This window comes from Macrotis lagotis, chromosome 4 (genome assembly GCF_037893015.1).
Source record: "Macrotis lagotis isolate mMagLag1 chromosome 4, bilby.v1.9.chrom.fasta, whole genome shotgun sequence".
NCBI classification, from domain to species: domain Eukaryota; kingdom Metazoa; phylum Chordata; class Mammalia; order Peramelemorphia; family Peramelidae; genus Macrotis; species Macrotis lagotis.
This window is the reverse complement of record NC_133661.1, coordinates 145766313-145785743: the sequence shown is the minus strand read 5'-3', so window position 1 is coordinate 145785743 and position 19431 is coordinate 145766313. Positions and strand designations below refer to the sequence as shown.

General features: G+C 36.3%; 1 protein-coding gene across 1 annotated transcript in view; it reads left to right on the top strand.

Moving 5' to 3' along the window:
* OTUD7A (OTU deubiquitinase 7A) overlaps positions 1–19431 on the top strand; it is a 414523-nt gene that overhangs the window by 358101 nt on the left and 36991 nt on the right. Inside the window, exons 11-12 of the mRNA XM_074236215.1 lie at positions 12214–12341; positions 14189–14338. Of these exons, the coding sequence (XP_074092316.1) occupies positions 12214–12341; positions 14189–14338 (278 nt within the window). The remainder of the gene's footprint in view (positions 1–12213; positions 12342–14188; positions 14339–19431) is intronic.

Genomic DNA, 19431 nt, shown 5'->3' with positions numbered 1-19431 from the left:
CAAAAAAGACAATATTTGGAGTTAGAGAACCTGGTTTCAAATCACATCTTTGCTGCTTTTTTTTCACAGACAGATCACTTTCCCTTTTATTTGCTGTCAGTGCCAGCAGACAATATCAGAGCTTCCTTACAGACTGGGATTTATGATACTGTGTAATATATATATATATATATATATATATATATATATATATATATATATGAGTCACATGAGGTGATAGAAAGACCCTCACCAATAAAATCACTAGTCTATGAAAGCACTGAAGTTATTCAAAGTTTGCAATGATTTTTGCACTTGATTTTAGTGTCTTAGAATATATTCATCTTAAAAATGAAGAATTTTGGGGAACTCCAGAGAGAAACTAGAGATATAGTTGAAAACAATAAATTCTTGCCCAGGATAGAGATTTGTGCTTGCCTGGGAGATATAGAATTGTCCTAGCAAATCTTTAGCAGGTATTTGTCTACTCAGAGAAGTTACAGTGCTCAGGAGGATGTGATGCCTACCTCCATCTATATAGAAAAGAAAAAATCCACAAATTTATGTTATTGTTAGGGGAGATAGTTAAGATTTATAAATAAAAAGGAAGGAAATTGATAGTTTCATTGAGAACAGTATAGATGATAAAGGGTCCAAGAAATTCTACTGACAGACAAGAAAGAAAAGGAAGAAAGGAAAAGAATGGAAGGAAGGAAAGGAAGAGAGAGAGAGAGAGAGAGAGAGAGAAATATTCAGATTAACAAAATTTCAGATGTGTTTTCCATAAACAAAGATGAAGTAATTTGAATTTGAATTTCAGTTGTAACATTAAGGAACATTCATTTGAATCCTGGGTTTAGAGCTTCAAGACATTATCTAATGGATAATTATGGATAGATATTAATAATAAGTGATCAGCTAGATGATGCAGTGGATAGAGCACTAGGAAGACTCCTTTTCATGGGTTCAACTCTAGCCTCAAACACTTACTACTATGGGCAACTCAGTTTCCTCATCTGTAAAATTAGAAGAAAATGGTAAATACTCCAACATCTTTGCCAAGAATACTCCACATGGAGTCACAGAGAGTTAGACACAATTGAAAATTAATAATAGGTCCTATTTATACAATGCATTAGTTTATTTTCACAACCTGAAAAAATTAAGTATGGAGAGGTAGGTATCAGTGTCCCCATTTTACAAATGGAACTGAATCACAGAGAGTTAAGTGGCTTACCCACTAGTTATACAACTAGTTTCAAAATCTGGACTCAAACCTAGATCTTTTTAGTTGAATTCTCTTTCTACCCCCCACCCCCCCCCCACACACACACAGCAGAAAGAATATAGGTCTAGAAGTCAGAACAAGCCTAATTTCAAGTTATTTCATGTTTCTCTGTAAATCCCAGTAGAAGGTGTTACAAGGGCTTCTAAGAAGGGAAGGTGGGAGCGGCTAGGTGGCGCAGTGGATAAAGCACCAGCCCTGGAGTCAAGAGTACCTGGATTCAAATCCAGTCTCAGACACTTAATAATTACCTAGCTGTGTGGCCTTGGGCAAGCCACTTAACCCCATTTGCCTTGCAAAAAACATAAAAAAGGGAAGGTGAACATGGGGTACAAAAGAGAGGAGAATTCAACTTCTAAGATAAGTCCTAAGGAGTTGCCTGAAGAAGAGAGGTTAAATGATTCTCAAGGATAGTATCAGCTGCTTAATTTGAACTTGGGTTTTCCTGCCTCTCCCATACACAAACAGAAAAAAAATCTAATATCCTAGGCTTATTGATGCTGGGGTTTTTCCCATTGTAAAGTAACATAATATTTTGTTGAAACTGGCCACACTCTATCACTTTAAAAGAGGGATAAATGTTTCATTGGGATAGCTCGACTAAACTAGAATTTTTTTTCTTTTTCCTTATTTTGCCAAAGGTAAGACAAATTAGTCTCGGGGGTCATCCACAAAGTATTTCTCTTTGACACATTTGATTTCCCCAACTGAACTCTACCTTGAGAAAAGTGACTATCCTGAAGAAAAAATTATGTCAATGGGAAAGTCTAGCATGTTCTCTTTCACATTTGAATTGGGTCTTTCTGTGAATAGGTTTTCCAGCCTTGGTTACAGTATTTTCTTCTTGTAATCCTCCCTTAGTGAGTTGTTTTCCAGGCTTTCTAGTATCCAGACAAACTTAGAATCCTTCGAGACTGATGGGAGACAGACACCCAAGTAAACAATATGAATAGAGACCTATTTAGAAGCCTAGTTTTTGAGGTTATGATTTTCCAAACATTCATTCCTATCCTCAGAGAAGGAATTGTAGATTTCTAAGTGATGGAATGACCATCATGAAACATTTAGCAATGTCTGGAATGTGGTTTATGAAATGGGTTGTGCCACATTTCCGTGGGAGGATAAGTAGCAGAAATGGTCCAAGTTTTGTAACTGAAAGTGTATTTTTTTTAAGTAACCTATTGAGCTCTTTAAGCTCTTACAAGATGGAATCTATGTTTATGTAGTATTATGGGGAGAGAACCCAGCAGAGTATTAGGTAAAATAGGTGACTGATGAAATTTCAGTGATTTTAATATTAAGTGAGTGACCCTGCCATAGTTCTCACTCTTCTGCTGGATGCCTCCTATTTAGTACAATTACCTTGAATGATTTTGACAGGGAGTAAAATGTTGATGATAGCAAGGGTTTGCAGGACTGTGTCTTTCCCTTGCAAGAATATGCCTGCTGAATTATAAGGGACTTAATGATATTGAATTGCTTGTATTCCTGCATCGGAAGATAATACTAATAACTCATATGAACCTTCCCATTTATTAGAATAGTTAGAAGGAGCTTATACACACAAGGCACAGGAGGGAATTGAATTTGAAGGTGTAATATATTAAAAAGATGGAGTCAATGGTGGAGAAAGGAATGTACTAGAGAAAGGAAAAGGAAAGGTAGAAGGGGGTAAGTTATTTCACATTAAAGAGGCAAGAAAATGCTTTTTTTCAGTGGAGTGGAAGTTGGGGAAGGTAAGGGGAAGTGAGTGAGCCTTACTCTCATCAGAAGTGGTTCATTCAATTGGGTATAGAAATCTATCTTACCCTGGAGGAAAACAGTAAAAGAAGGGGACAGGGGGAAGGGGAGGAGGGGGAATACGTAATAGAAGAGAAGGAAGATTGTGAGAGAGAGTAGTCAGGTACAACACTCTTTTGAGGAGAGCAAGGGTGAAAGGAGAAAGAGAATAGAATAATTGGGGGTGGGGTGTGGATGGAAGGAAATATAGCTATCATTAGCAACTATGGGAAAAATATTGAAGCAAATTTCTCTGATGAACCTATGAGAAAGAATGTTATTCATCCCAAAGACAGAGTTGATGATGTCTGAATACAGACTGAAACATGCTTTCCCCCCCTCACTTTATTTTTCTTGAAGTTTCTCTTTCTTTATGGAGGGGGGTATATTTACTTTTACAACATGACTATTGTAATAATGTTTTTCATGGCTACATGTTTTTAATCTGTACCAAGTAACTTGCTTTCTCAATGGAGTGAAATGGGATGAGAAAAAGGGAGAAGATTTGGAACTCAAGGTTTGGAAGTAAATGTTGAAACTTGTTTTTGCATGTAGCTGAAGGAAAAAAAATAGAAATAAAAAAGAACATGCCTGCTACTCCAGTGTAGCCTATTCTGTCTCTTCCTTCTTCCTTCCAACTAGCCTTTACACTCCTTGAAAAAACAGAGACAGATTCTAAAATGACCCAATTCTTTTGGAAACTGACTCTGTCTCTCCAAGTTCCGCATCATTTGCATAACTGTCTACATGTTTTTATCCTAATCACTGATAAAAATGTTAAATACCATAAGGCCAGGTGTAGATTCCTGGGGTACTCCACTAGAGACTTTCTGCCATCTTAACATTAAAATATTAGCTTGAGGCAAGCAGTTCAATTAGAATTCTTTTGCAGTAGTTTAAATGAGAGATGATAAAGAGTCAGAATTAAGGAGATAGCTTTGTGAGTAGAGAAAAGGGATGGCTGTGGGTGTTATATGGGGTAAAGGATGACACTGAAGTTGAAGGCCTGGGTGACTGGAGGATTGGTGAGGCAAGAAGTGTGGAATAAAGATTTGGGTTAGGAGGAGTAAATAATGAGCTTGGTAATGCAGATCATAAGCCATTCTTACTAACCTCTCCTCTATGAGAGGTTAGCCTCTCCACTGATTGACTCACTCTGTCCCACAAAAAATGCAGTGTTGAGGAATGCCTACTGCATCCCTGGGGACACAACTTAAAGTGTTAGGGATTGTGGGATCAGGCAGGGAATTTTGCCTGTGTAGCAAGCAAGTTCTAATTAAATAATAACCAGCTAGAAGGGTTTGCAAGCAGAGGATGCCAGCAGTGAGAGGGGGTCAATGAGTGCATTTTGAACTATAATAGATAAAGGGAATCCTTGGAGACAAGCACAACATTGGTTATCTTTGATGGATTGGGCTGTCTATCCTCTTATTCTCCAGTTGATCACACACTCCTTAGGATCATGCCACCATCCCCTGGGATACACAACCCCTATTTTAGAGAATTTAGTATGAAGAAGAATAAATGAAAGAGAATCCTATTTTTATGTAGTCTAGATAAAACACCTTACTTGGATTCTCCCAAGATCTTTTTTCTTTAACAAATAATTATCAATTAAATGACAATATGTACAAAGCTTTATGTTAAGTATTAGAGATAAAAAGAGAAAAGGAAATAGTCTTTGCCTTCATGGAACTTAGATTCTAACAAGGAGAGAGATAAATAATCATTAAATAGAAAGTATTTTCAAGAATGTAGGAGAGCAGAAGCGGCTCCGCACCAGCCCTGGAATCAGGAGTACCTGGGTTCAAATCCAATCTCAGACACTTAATAATTACCTAACTGTGTGGCCTTGGGCAAGCCACTTAACCCCATCTGCCTTGCAAAATCCTAAAAAATAAGAATCTAGGAGAGCTAGCGATTGGGGGATGGTGGGCAGATCCAGAAAGGCCTCCTTTTTCTGTTGTATGCATCTTACACCTATTTTATCCCTTTGTTCTGAAGTTTGGTTGGCAAAGTTTACCCAGTATTTCATCTTTATGGCCTTCAGCAGGAATAGCTATAACTCTAAATGGTTTTATGATGCAAAGTCTCTAAGCTATAAAGTGAAGTCAGTTCTTTATAGGGAAAGTTGTGGTTATACAGTCACTGAAAGAGGCCAGCATAGCAGACTGCTACACTGACTAATACCAAAAACTATCAGAACCTGGCCTTTGTTGGCAAGTTTGGACTATATGACGACCAAGGGGCCTTTCTTCTGAGCTTGCCTTGAATGACCAAAACTTCCCTCAGCAGAAACAGGTAGAAATCATAAACATAGGATTAGAGTCCCTAAAGTTTGTTGAAGGATCTGAATTGTATATAAAGATTTGAGGTTTCCCATTCCCTTTGTCTTGTTGCCAAATATAGAGTAACTTCAGATATATCAAAACTTTTTAAAACAGATCCCCTTAACCTGCACTGTATATGGAAAATGGGTTCAGGTTAATTTTGAAGAGAAAAGATAGATCAATTAATGGAAATGTGGAGGGAAATCAATAGCATCCCACCCCAGCACTAGCAGAATTTTATCCCAAACTAATTCAACTTAGAAGAGTTTGAAGGAGGATGCAGTTGAAACCATTTGGGGAAAATTTTCACAAAGAGATTATTAATTAAATTATAAAAGCAGCAGGCAACAAATACAAAGTACAAGAAAAGTACTTAATCTTAATAAAAGTAACTTTGTGGGCCATTGTGATGCTTCTTGAACACTTCACTTTGGGACAGTCCTAGCCTAAGAACACATAATGTCTGAAGGTAAATTTCAGGGTTCTTAACATCCTCTTCCTTGTCATTAAATTTGAAGGCAGCTGGCACTCACATCCCACTAGCTCTACTAGGGACAGTAGCTGGCATGTTGGTTATAAAGAATAGCAAATTCCTATACAGGAATTTGGAAGGGAAAAAAAGGTCAAGGGAAAATGGGAAAAGGAAGCATTTTTAATCTTAACATGATCCCTTACATAAAATGATAGGATTATTGATTTAGAGTTGCAAGGGCTTTCAAAGCCATTAAATCGTCCCCACATTTTCAGATAGGAAAATGAGGCCAAGAGAGGTTGTGACTTGTCAATGCATCCTACTCCCTAAAGGAAGCAAAGTTTGTATATTTAGATTTATAAATGAAGCATGTGATGAGCTGCCAGTAATACTTTGAGTATCCAGGAAGAATTCTTCCTTGTTGTCCCTACTGGCATTTTAACAGTCAGCCCTCCCTTTTCTGAACATTTCAGAGCCTTGTTACTAGAGTCTAAATTCTCCATTACTTTGCTTTCCAAACACTCTATACCCTTCTTCTCTCCCCTCCCCAACCCTCAAAAAAAAAAAAACCAAACTAAAGCAGCTAGGGAATCTGGAAGACTTTAATTTCAGCATTGCAGCCATTCCTTTCTAGAGACCAAGCAAAGAGAATGAGCTCAGAGGTTTGTTTCACCTTCACCCTCGGTGCTTAGAACACATTTCAGCAATTTAAGATGCCTTCTGTAATGATGATCCCCAAATGCCCTTCAAATACATAGGATTTTTTCAAATTTAATTTTTACAGAATTCCTACTGACCCCCAAACCCCTGCCTTTGGAAATTGTAATTGAAAAAAAAAGCAGTCCCATCACAATCTCCAGGGGACAATGAATCCTCTTCCCCTTATATGAAACCGACTCCCAGCCATCAATTGGATGCTTTTTCTTGGATAGTCACTAATGTCACAAATTGCTATATAATTCTTTTTTTGAAGGAGGGCACTCTGGGTTCATCTTGCCTCTCTTTGTATTTTATTTTCTGGGAACTTCCAAAACTGTTCTCCTAAGAGCAGTTGCCATGGACAGGGCACTCTCTTGACAAAAGGCAGGCTCCAATTTGGGGCTTTCCTCCTGATATTCACCTCTCAGACAAAAGTAGACAGAGGTTATGTTGTCCTGAAAAGAAATTCATTTTTCAGTCTGTAAAGTCTGCTCACTACATGTTAACCATATTTATTGATCTGGGAATTTTTATTTTTCCCCTTGTAATGTAAAGCAGGAAGAGGCTGTAATACAAATGTAAAGTTTGCCATCAGAGCTATGCTTTGGGGGAAGACCCTGGGATTCCTGACATCTTTGATTGGAATCTGGAACATCATTGACTCCTATTATGGTATGAAAGTTGCATAATAGAAACACAGAGACTAATAAGTGGTTAGAATATTCTGCTATTTGACTCCTATAGGACTCATCGGGCCCAGAATATATATTTTCTGATGATGAATTTAGGGTTCATCTTTTTTTTTCCCCTCCCTTCATCCAGAAAAGGAAAAGGACTGACTTTCCCCAGAGTGCTATTACCTGCTCTGCTCCGACCCCACCCCACCCCATTTATTGTATAGCTTAGAAGTGCATCTGTACTTTAAAATCAAGATTTTCTAAAGCAACATGGAGGATACTGGCCTCAAAGGACCTGGGTATGAACTTCAGCCCTAATTTCTAGCTATGCAATAGTGGATAAATCACTTAACCTCTCTGGCCTTCCTTGAATTTCCCATTTGTAAAATGAGAATGCCAATATTTGCATTCCTTGACTCACAGGGCTGTTGTCAGGAAAATGCTTTGTTATCCCCACATTTCTACATAAATGGGAGCTAGTCTGAGTTTCTCTGAACTATGTTTTTCTTCTTCCCCAAAAGAAATATTTTACCTTGTCTTTTTTTCTCCTATTATCTTCTATCTCTCTCATACAAATAGAAAAAAATGTCTTTAATCTGGAAGACTATTTTATTGCTGATGAAAAAGACATAGAGAAATTCTGTGAAAAACTCAGTAAACACCAAAGTAACATATATTTAATATTTGGGAACTTCAATACCAAAGTGAATATAGAGAAGGAAGATTTTTTAAAGTCTGAAAACATGACCCAAGAGTATGAAATGAGAGAGAGGGCACAGAGAGATCAAGTCTCAAAATATCTAGGAGAGCAAAAAATACCAAAGACCTGTGGGGGGAAAATTGCAGGCCTTATTCTTATTCCAAAAAGGGCAGCTGAGAAATTTTAATATGATTCACATGCCTACTTTCCTTTTCTGTAAATTTCTAATGAGAATGATGTAAATGTATGTGATGTAAATGTAAATGCATGATGAAGGTTTGAGGAGGAGTCGAAAAGTTTGATAATGACAACCTATAGTAGACTGTATCTTTCCAATCACACAATTGATGAAAAGAAAAATAAAAGACTCCTTTGTACTTATTATGTGACTATAAAAAAGTATTTGATGCAGTGGAACAAATGTTATATTCAGGTTTCTCTTTAACAAAGCATTCCTCAGAGATGAGCAGATTTAGAAGAACATTATACACCTTAACAACAACATGGGGTGATGATCAACCTTGATGAACTTGCTCACTCCCTCGGTGCAATAATCAGAGATAATTTTAGGGGATCTGTGATGAAGAATACTATCTGTAACCAGAGAAGGAACTGTGGAGTTTAAATGAAGACCAAAGATTATTATCTTCAATTGTTTAAAGTTGTCCTATGTATTGCATAATTTTGCTATCTCTAATGTTTTCTTTCTTCCTTTTGGATGATTCTTCTCTCAACACATTTAATTTTGATCTGTGCATATCATGGAAGAAAATATAAAGCCTATATCAGATTGTCTTCTGTTGGGAGGAGGGAGAAGGGATTAAGAAAGCAAAAAATTGTAAAATTCAAAACTTTGCAAAACACTATTGGTAGACACTACTATTGTAAGTAATAGGAAAACAAATAAAATATTTATATATTTAAAACCCACTCCTCAGTCAGATGCCAACTCAGACAAGATTCTTTGAAAGATATAACAACTGTAGACATTAACTTTATTCAAGGCTTTCTGATTATTAAAACAAGAAGATCGTTGCAAAAAGGTCATAAACAATATCTAGGGAAGAGATCAAGAGGAAGAAGTATCCCCTAGATATGGTGAGATTTTTCAGATATTACTGTGTGTTGGATATTGGTTGCATCCAGCTACAGAGCACTAAGGAGCCCTCTTAGATCCATGTAGTTACTCAAAAGAATTGACCATACTATACTGTTCAATGAAAAAAGCACCAAGGGAACGAAGAATATCTGGATATTGTGGACAATACATAGACTGCATCAAGCAGGGATAGGTATAATTTATCAGTGAAAATGTATGTGTGTGTGTGTGTGTGTGTGTGTGTGTGTGTGTGTGTGTGATATTCTTGTACAGAGAAAAGCAAGGCTGATATATTGTCCACAGTACTTATGGTTGTATGTATTCATGTATATCAGACAGATACAAAATGAACTGAGTTGGACCCAGAACTGAACAAGAAGAAAATGAACCAGCTACCAGTGAGGTCCTTTTAATGCCCCCCCAAAGCTTCTCCTTGAAACAAAAGCCCATCTTTTAAGTATCTTTATACTACTAATGATGCTATGACTAGGAATTTCGTATTCCCTGAAGAATCTGAATTGTGGGTCTTTCAAAGGGCAATAAAGAAGCATACAGTGAGCATGATGAGTTCTCTGTGATGTATTACTGATGAGTAATTGTACAGGAGAAGTTGTCTCAAAGATGTCGTCAGAAAGATATATTGTCAGAAAAGTAGGTGCTAGTGGGAATGAGAGACAACCAATGAGCAACCCATATGCTCCTTTGCTATTCACACAGTGTCAAAGAATCTAGTGGGAGGCATTGGGCACATCATCTGATGATTAAGGAGAAGATATAGACAAGAGCTACATAGGATTAGATGGGGTTAGGTTGTATTCCATACTGCTGGAGGGGATATCCAATAATCCATTGATATATCTCCTATACCTTAGAAGGCTCTGAACAAATTCTTATTAACTGACCACCTAATTTATAGTTTTGATTACAGCTGATAATTAGTTCAATACTCCTAATATGCTCAATATTGGAATTCAGCCAAGGCTCAATTGGAATTCAGCCAAGGCCAAAACAACCAGATAGTCAGCAGTTTTAAATCATCCCATGCCTTCATCATTACAGGCAAAATATTAATCTTGCTTCTTTTCTTTGATCAAATTCAACTCTTCCTTGGTTCAAACTAGCCTGATGCCAAAGGACAATGGTGATGTAAAACTTCATTCTGCCTTTGACTTTCAATGGCTTAACTAGTCAAATGATTTTACTTGTTTGGACCGAGGATGATATTCCTTCTCAGTAGTAACTGGCTTTGTCATTTCAGTTACATCATTCCTTTGTTAAAATGAGGTGGGGAGGGAATGGACTAATATTTGAAGGTCATGATTTTTCAGAATCATTTTGCTATAGTAAAAATGATATTTTAAAAGTCTTATCTAATAATTGGGAAAAAATTGCTGGAATATTCTATCTTGATGCTCCTAGTTTCTATGTACATAGGAATTCAGATGTACATTCTGTGTATATAAAAATTCCCTGCACTGTGAAACATACTTAAAGAGAAAGATAGTTATATTTTTGTCTTTTCTACTTTCTTTTAAGGTTTTTTTTTTGCAATGCAAATGGGGTTAAGTGGCTTACCCAAGGCCACACAGCTAGATAATTATTAAGTGTCTGAGACAGGATTTGAACCCAGGTACTCATGACTCCAGGGCCGGTGCTTTATCCACTGTGCCACCTAGCCGCCCCTTGTCTTTTCTACTTTCATCAGCTAACATAATTCCTCTTAATTTTTTATTAGTAGATATTCCATAAATTTTTCTTATTGTTATTTACCTCTTTGTGCCTCCATTGTAAAATAGAAGTAATAATACTTGCATTACCTATCTCATAGGGTTTAGGAGAGAAAAAAGCATTTTGTAAATTTTAAAATATCATATCAATGTAATTGTTATTATTTGGAAGTTCTGACCTGTCATTTCATCAGTTTGCATATTTAATAAATGAAGTGCTTGGTACAGTTTCCATGAGACTCAACTTGCAAATATAATACTTAGTAGTCCCTTCCCAGAAATGAAGATCATTTCCTAATATAATTATGCCTTTAATTTTCCCATTGAATAAGTAAAGAAGTCTTTAGCAAAAGCAGGGTGTAACTTTTGTTCTGTTTTTGAATGGTTGATTTTCATATTTTAGAATTCACTTAATCCATATAACTGTCCCTTCAGGGACCCTGTAGAAAATTTTGTATAAAGTCTTTGTTATGCAAGAGCAAGATCAGTTTTCCCTAATCTGTGTACAACCCTTATAATGTCTGAGTTATTTTTTGACTCATTCGTATATGGCCAAAAATATAGAGGTCACCATAACCTAGCTAAATAAAAACATTACTGGCAGACAGAATTCAATTGCTCTCTTATCATTTGACATTTCTCCTAACACTTTTGCTCTTTTGAGCAGCCAAATCCCTCTTGTTAATAAGTCATCGGTCTCCAAAGTTGACTTTCAAACTTGTCTAAAATCAAATCTTGGGCTGTCCTCTTCTTCTCCATCTGCTTCTATTGCAATCTAACCTATCCTTTCAGCTCCAGTTTCAAGGATACCTCTGTGAAGCCTTCCCTGGCCCCTTAAAGTCAATTGCAGATGGGATATCTCCCTTCGACTTCCAGGACTTTTTTATGCATTTACTCACTCACTTTCACATTGTGGTCCTACAGTTCTCAGCACTACCGAATGATACAGATAGGGAACTTATCACCCATTTCTAAATGTATTTTTTCCTTTCCCTTTCTGGGAGAGACAAGGTACACTGGGTTTGGAGTCAGTGGACAAAGATTCAAATTGCATATACTAATTGAATGGCCTTGGGAAAGTCACTTCCAAGGACCTGACTTTCCTCATTTATTTAGTTATGATTTTTGGCTGGATGTCCTCTGAAAGTCTTTTCCAGCTCTAAGTTTCCAGTCCTATGTGACTTAGGATCTTGATGGTGGGAGAAAGAGAGTATATACTTTAAAAAGGTCTTTTTAACCCTTTAAGTTCACTGAAACATTGGAATGGTATGAATTCGGTTCTGGCTTAGACTAACACATTAACAGCTTGGGAAAGAGCCATCAGATAATTTTTAATCAGCAGGGGTTTGAGCTAAAGTCAAAGTGATCCTTGGCCAAAAGTGAGACATTCTATCTTGTCTGCTATCTCTTTACTGTGAAAACAGGTTTTGAATGATTAGTTGATCCCATTTTATTGTCTTTTCCAGGGTGGACAATTCTGAAGATCCCGTATATGAAAGCTTAGAAGAGTTCCATGTTTTTGTCCTAGCCCATATATTAAGAAGACCAATTGTTGTTGTAGCAGATACAATGTTAAGAGATTCAGGGGGAGAAGGTAAGTTGACCTGGGCGGGTAAGTCCCATACATTTCATACAGATTATCTTCTTCCACTTACCTATTAAAGATGAGAAAAATTAAAGATTTATATGGAACTTTTTATAAGATCAGTCAGTATGTACTGTCCTTCTAACTCAAAGATGATTCTAATTTTATATTTGGGGATGCTTTCTGCTCAACAGGACTGAATAGGAGGGAAGGCTGCATTTTGTTCTGTCTTTAAACCCTATCCCTTTTTATCAATACTAGATATTGTTAAGAAAGCTTGACTTGAATAGAGATTTATTCTGGAAAGAATAGGATAAAAAGGTTAGAAAGAAACCTAGAAAACTTCTCTTTAAAACCAAACTAGACTATGCCTAAGCAATTCAGACATAGAGGTACTTATTCCACAGGATGCTGCATTATCTGAAGTAATTCACAATCCCTTTGGTAAATTATATTTAAAAAAAATTATAGGTATAGTAAATTTGCTTGTCCCTTGTGTCTCACTCTAAACTAAGGGGTTTTTAACCTGTGATTCATAGACCCCAAGATCATTAATAGATTTCAGGAGGTTTATAAAAAATTAAATCAGTTATTTCAATCAAAGTAGATTCTTTTATAAGCTTTTGTATTTTATTTTATGCTTAATTCTTCAGTAGCCTACTAAAGGAATCCATGATATACTAAAAAAAAAAATCTACCAAATTCCTGCTCTAATTATGTGATTCATGAACTGGCTGAGGCATCAAAAGGAAGGATAGCCTTGCCCTTGGATAAGTTTGAATGGTAAAATAAGGATTAAACCTTGAAGTCCATGAAATTTTTTTCTTAGTCCAGAGTTCCAGCTTGGCCTAGTGAATAGATATCCAGCCTTAATTTAATAACTAAGAAATTGAAATATTTTAATTGATTGCCTCCGAATACAAGTAGATTTGTAATTTGAAATGGAAGTGAAATAATAATAATAATAATAATAAATAAATAAATAAACTGGAGGAAACCAGAGGAAATAAACCAGAGGAAAATTATTGACAGGAAGAAGATTGGTCTTCTATGTGTTCCAGGAGCATTATTTCTATAAGACATAACTGGATTTTAATGTTGAAATGTTCTGTAGCAATGTGCCTTTTAGCCCCTTTTGTCTTCTCATGCAATTTAGATCATGATAAATACATTCTTAGAAGAGTTTGAGAGTTGGCATAGTCCTGAGGTGCAGATATACTCTCTCCCCCCACTCTTTTAGATCAGACCAGGGTTTCATAGTGATAATGTCCTGAAGGATGTATGGAAGATGATGAGGAAAGGAGGGATGGTATTTATGAACCAATGTTATTTGCATGAACTCCAGATCTTTTTAATACCATCTGGCCAAGTCATCTCTCCAGAGTTGTCAGTTTTCTCTCAGTCACTTCAGACCTATCAGTGTGAAGGACTGCCAGATTTACCTTATTTACTTTCTCTGAAGAATCATGATTGCAGGACAAGTCTTTCAAACTTCTCCACCAAATCTTCTACTTTCATGTTCCTACTAGGTTGCAAAACTCCTTGAGGCCAGAGATTATATGGTTTTTATATTTATATCTCAAATACTTTGTATATATAGTTAGGGGTTAGGGAAAAGATTTTATCTATAACTTCATCTTGTCAGTGGAATTCTTGTGGAAGCTCCCCAAACTGAATATATAGTAACTTATACTTAAAGGAGTTAGCTGCAGGCGCTGAGCGCCAGTATGCATCAGGGGAGGACTTGAACCTTGCAAGCTGGCCTTCTACATTCATCATCTGGATGTCTAGCAGATGCTTAATAGAGGTTTATTAAATGGAATTGAATTTCCTAAATCATATTTGTCTTCATACAGCATTTGCTCCGATTCCATTTGGAGGAATCTACTTGCCTCTGGAAGTTCCACCTAACAGATGTCACTGTTCTCCTCTGGTCCTAGCCTATGATCAAGCTCATTTCTCTGCCCTTGTGTCCATGGAACAAAAAGATCAACAAAGAGAGCAAGGTAGGTTTAGAGGGAACTTTGAAGGAGGACTCTGTCAACCCAGGAGGAAGAACATAGTAGCTTTTAATAATTTAACAGAAAATTCTGTATTTTCTATTTAAAGGAAAATTAGAAAAACTTCCTTTCAAGTTATATGAATATATTAGCATGATGAAGGTATCTGTATTATCAAGGTATATATGTATGTTTCTGTCTTTTTGTACATGTTAATTATTTCATCAACATTGAGAATTACCTCCCCAGATACAGCATATCAACTTGTCCATAATTCATAATCTAATATTATTGACTCTCAGAAGAAAAGATAGAGTGATTTGCCCAGGTTCATAAAGCTGCTATATAGCTGCAAAGGACAAGAACAAGCAAAATAAATGAATAAGCATCTGTTAATCAGCCATTATGCTAAATGTTTTGCACATATAAATACATATATATATTTGTGTGTATGTGTATATATATATGCATACAGATATGTGAACATATATTATATGATACTCTCAATAACCCTAGGAATTAGTTGCTATTATCCCCATTTTTCAGTTAGGGAAACTGAGGCAGATGTTAAGTGACTTACCTAAAGTCACACAGCCAATAGATGATGGACTTAAAGTGATTAAATTAGAAAGGCAGAGTTTTCATTAAAATCCTCACATTCGAGTTTCTAATGGATACTTCCTTTCAAGTTGTATGAATATATTAGCATGGTAGAGATATCTGTATTATCAAGGTATATCTGTTTAAAAGTAGAATTTTAGTTTTTTTTTTAATATTTGTGGCTGCCTTTTTTTTTCTTTGTTTATCTTATATTAATGATTTTGTGAAAGGAATCTAGCTCAGAGTGTTGCAGCTTGTGCCTTTGGATGAGGCAAACAAGTGCTGTTGGTGATTAAACTGGGATCAAAGTCAGATCAATATTGCTTCCAAAATCCCTGCTGCTGAGCTTTTTTTTTTTTCAAGGAATTTGCTAACCACAATGAAGAATGTTCAGAAACATGAAGCTAAGGCAGCTAAAGTTTTGACATCTTATTTTGGTCATGTAAATACCTCAAGAAATTTGTCGCCAGAAAAACTTCAAAAGAAAAACAGCAGTAGAGAAAATGAGTATTCTTCCTCAAGACAGGGTTTTCTGTGAAAATATAGAACCTGTTCAATTCACCTGTCTTCTTTCTTCCTTCCTTCCTTTGTCTCTCTCTTTCTCTCTCTCTCTCTCTTTCTTTTTTTCTTTCTCTTTCTCTATCTCTCTCTCTCTGTTTATATCTCTATTTCTCTTTCTGTCTTTTTTTTTCTCCTGCAAGTGATCCATCATCAAAAACATGGGAAAGTTAAATTGTTAAAACTTCATCATGTTTAAGTTTCCCAGGTGTTTGCATAGACCTGAAATAGAAACTATGGAAAGATAACACATCTTGGTGTGGGCCAGGTGATGTGAGTCAGAGAGGAAATTAAGACAAAATTCTGTGAAACCAGCTGTTATGGAAATATAAAGTTGTTTTTCTACACTATTTCCAGACATATCACTTTTGCAGTAGAAAAATATTTAACCAATTAGAAGTGAAAGGCTTTCTTGGTTTTCTCTGCTGTGTCTCAGCTGTAGTCACCATCACCTTTTTAATTGTAATAACTGACATATATATATAGCACCTTGAGTTCTGAAAAAAGGTTTTTATATAGATTATCCATACAACAGTCCTGTGATGTAAGTACTGTAAGGTATTATTTATCTCTCACTTTACAGATGAGGAAACTGAGTTCTCAGAGAGATTCTGTCATTTGCCCAGGGTCTCACAATGAATAATTATCAGTGGTAGAATTTCCACTCACATCTTTTCTTACTCCAACCAAATCCAGCTTTCTTAATATGCAGCTGTCATATAACTATCTTCAAGAGTTACCATGTGTACTCATGAAATGGGAAAGGAACCTCTAATTAGAACTTTGGATTGGAATCAAGAGCCTGGTTTCTATTTCTCCTGGTGTCTCTTTCTGAGTTCACATCTGGCCTTAAACAATTATTAGCTGTGTGTGTGTGTGTGTGTGTGTGTGTGTGTGTGTGTGTGTGTCCCTGGGCAAGTCATTTAACTGTGTTTGCCTCAGTTTCCCCATCTGTAAAATAGGCTGGAGAAGAAAATATCAAATTACTTCAATATTATCAGGTTGTGAAAAATCAGAGGAGAATTTGATCATAGTGCAAAGGGTTCGTAATTTTTTTGTGTGTCCTGGACCGACAATGGGCTATCTGACCACTTCTCAGAATAATATTTTTAAATGCATAAAATAAAAACACAAAAAATTACAAAGGAAGCCAATGATATTGAAATAATGTTGTCCAAACATTTTTAAGAATAAATTCATATTAAGAACAAACTCACAGCCTTCAAGTTAAGAATCCCTACCCTAAGGTAAATGACATAATCTTTAGATATCAGTTTCTGCAAAATTAGAGGATTAGACCCATTTATTTCTTCCCAACCTTGTTTCTACATCTCTAACTATCTATGATCCATTTTACTGGAATGCTGTAATTTATTTCATTTTCTTTAAAATTCCTTTTTAAGCCCAGAAATATTTGGTTTACATTAGGTATAACCAGTGGTTGGAAGGAGACTATTCTATTTAGATTCTACCTGTTTATCAGTAATCTCCTATTTTCTTCTGTTCCTTTCCCACTGCCATTTTCTGATTATCTGCACATTCTTGTTCAGTCAACCTTCTCTGTAAACTATACAATAAACATTCAGTGAGTAGATGCTATAGATATGTGCATCAATCTGTGCAAGGCCCTGAGGAAAGTAAGTGGGGGCAGGGGGGAATATGCTTTATCAACAATCCAGGGCTATCTAACTGAGCTACTATTATTATCATAAATAACTAATCCCAGGCACTATTTCAGTGATTGATTCTATGCAATGATATCATTTTTTTCCTGAAGGGTTTTCTATGCAATATATTGACTCCCTTGTAGTAAAGCAGAAAGACTGCTAAATTTAGAATCAGAAGAGTCTAGATTCAAATTCCCATTCTGCCACTGTGTAACCTTGGGGGGGGGGATCCCTTTCCTTCTCTGGACCTCAGTTTTCTCATCTGTAAAATAAGGGGTTTGGACTAGGTGACCTCAGAAGTTTGATCAAGCTCTAAATTCATGATTGTATCCTTGTAACTTCAAGCCAGCACCAAATGGAATTATCAGAATATTGATCACACTTGTAACTATCAAACTTCTGTGAAGAGGTTTTCAGTTTCCTCCTCTCTTTCTCTCTGGCTACTTGAGCACCTAGAAGGATCTTTCCCAGGTTGATTTTAAATTTTACCAGAAATCTGATATGAAAACTAAACAGACAGTAAATGGCATCCTTTATTGGTTCCCCATGGTTGGAGAGACAAAATAAAATCCAGTTTGCATCCATGCAGGATTAGCATGTGTGACCAGAAATGACTTCCTTGGTAAAGAGACTATTACTTATAAAGCAATGAAAGATTCATTCCTTCTTATATACAGTTTCTCCTATGCACCTAGAACATAACAATTTGTATAGAGTTGTAAGGTTTACAAAGCACTTCACCAAGTTGCCCCATTCAATCCTCACAGCAACTCTGAAAGTTAAACATTATTATTATCCCTATTTTTACAGATGAGGAAACTGAGGCACGGCAGTTAAAGGACTTGCCCATGGTCACACAGGTAGACAGTGTCTGAGGCCAAATATAAATTCAGGCCTTTCTGGATTACAGGCCCAGTACTCTCATCACTGAACCTTTCAAGAGGAAGCTACTGAAGCAAACCACTTCTTAGCAGGTTTATAATGAGTGCAAGGGACAAAAAATTGACTCCCATTCCTTTACCTTAATTAAAAAGAAAATCTGAGTTCTGTAATAGGAAGGGAAAGAAGCAGAAAAGTGTCATGAAATAAACCCTGACAGCAGTGACAATTTGTTTTTAATATGTCTGAGAAGGTGTCATTCATTCATTTATATTAAACAGAAGGTGAGAGGATTCTATCTGAAGTTCTCCTCTCTTTTTAATCAGAGAGGTTTGGTGTTCTTTGAAGATCAATGACTGGAAAAGAAAAGAAAATCTAGCTATGAACTCCTTAGTTTCTAGACCTTTCCTAGGAAATAAGTAACTGTCATCTTGGCATTCTTTTAATCATGAGGTTTGGTTGATTATTCTTAAAAGCCATCATTCATGAATTTCTCAATTCAAAGGCACAATAACTTCCTTTAAAGAAGAGTGATTTTTCTTAAATGGATAAATGCAATGGTTCTACTCCCTCATAGCTCAAAGCACCCTTTGATTTAAATGGTATACAAAGAGACTAGGAGTTAAATAGCTTTTCTTATTTTGTTGGTCATTCCCAATAAGTTTTCAGTGCTATTTGGGAAGATGAGTTTTAGTCATTATAGGACATCTGAAGCCTACTGGAAGTTTTTGTAGAAAACCATGCCCTCCCAACAAGCCAATGTAAATCTGATGTTTAAAGACATAAATGACCCATTGAAATTTTGATTTTTTTCCCCTGGCAATTATTTATCTCTACTTTCTTTTAAACCTCTCCCCATCCTAACTTCAGAGTTGGACTTGTTTTATGTAGGTGTTCTGTCCCTTTATTTGTCCTAATCACATAGCAGTGCTCCTCCAGCAAGGAAAAACTAAGTCTTTATCTAGTTGGTCTTCAGGCTTCATTTTAGTAAAGGTCCAAGTGAAAACTTGTCAAAAGAATGGTAACTTCTAGCTTCATACTCTGAAAAAGCACTAATCCTTTGACCCTAATCCTCTTTCCAGTATTATAGATTATATTCTTAGCTCCATGCTAGCTGTTGCTTCTTAGCTAGGTAGAAACCTGGGGTTTTACTGAATTGTTTCTCAAAGACAGTAACTTTGCTAGGAGAATTCAGTCTGGACTTGCTTCTCCTCTTGAACTCAGCTAATTCTCATAGATGAGAACTCCAGCAGACAGCCACTTCTTCCTGATTAGTCTAATCACCTCAGAGGAAGTACTATTGAATATGGATAAGATCAAAGGGAAAACATTCATTCCCTGCACTACCCTCTTAAACCCCTCCACAGGCCTTGAAGTGATATCTCTGCAGTCAAA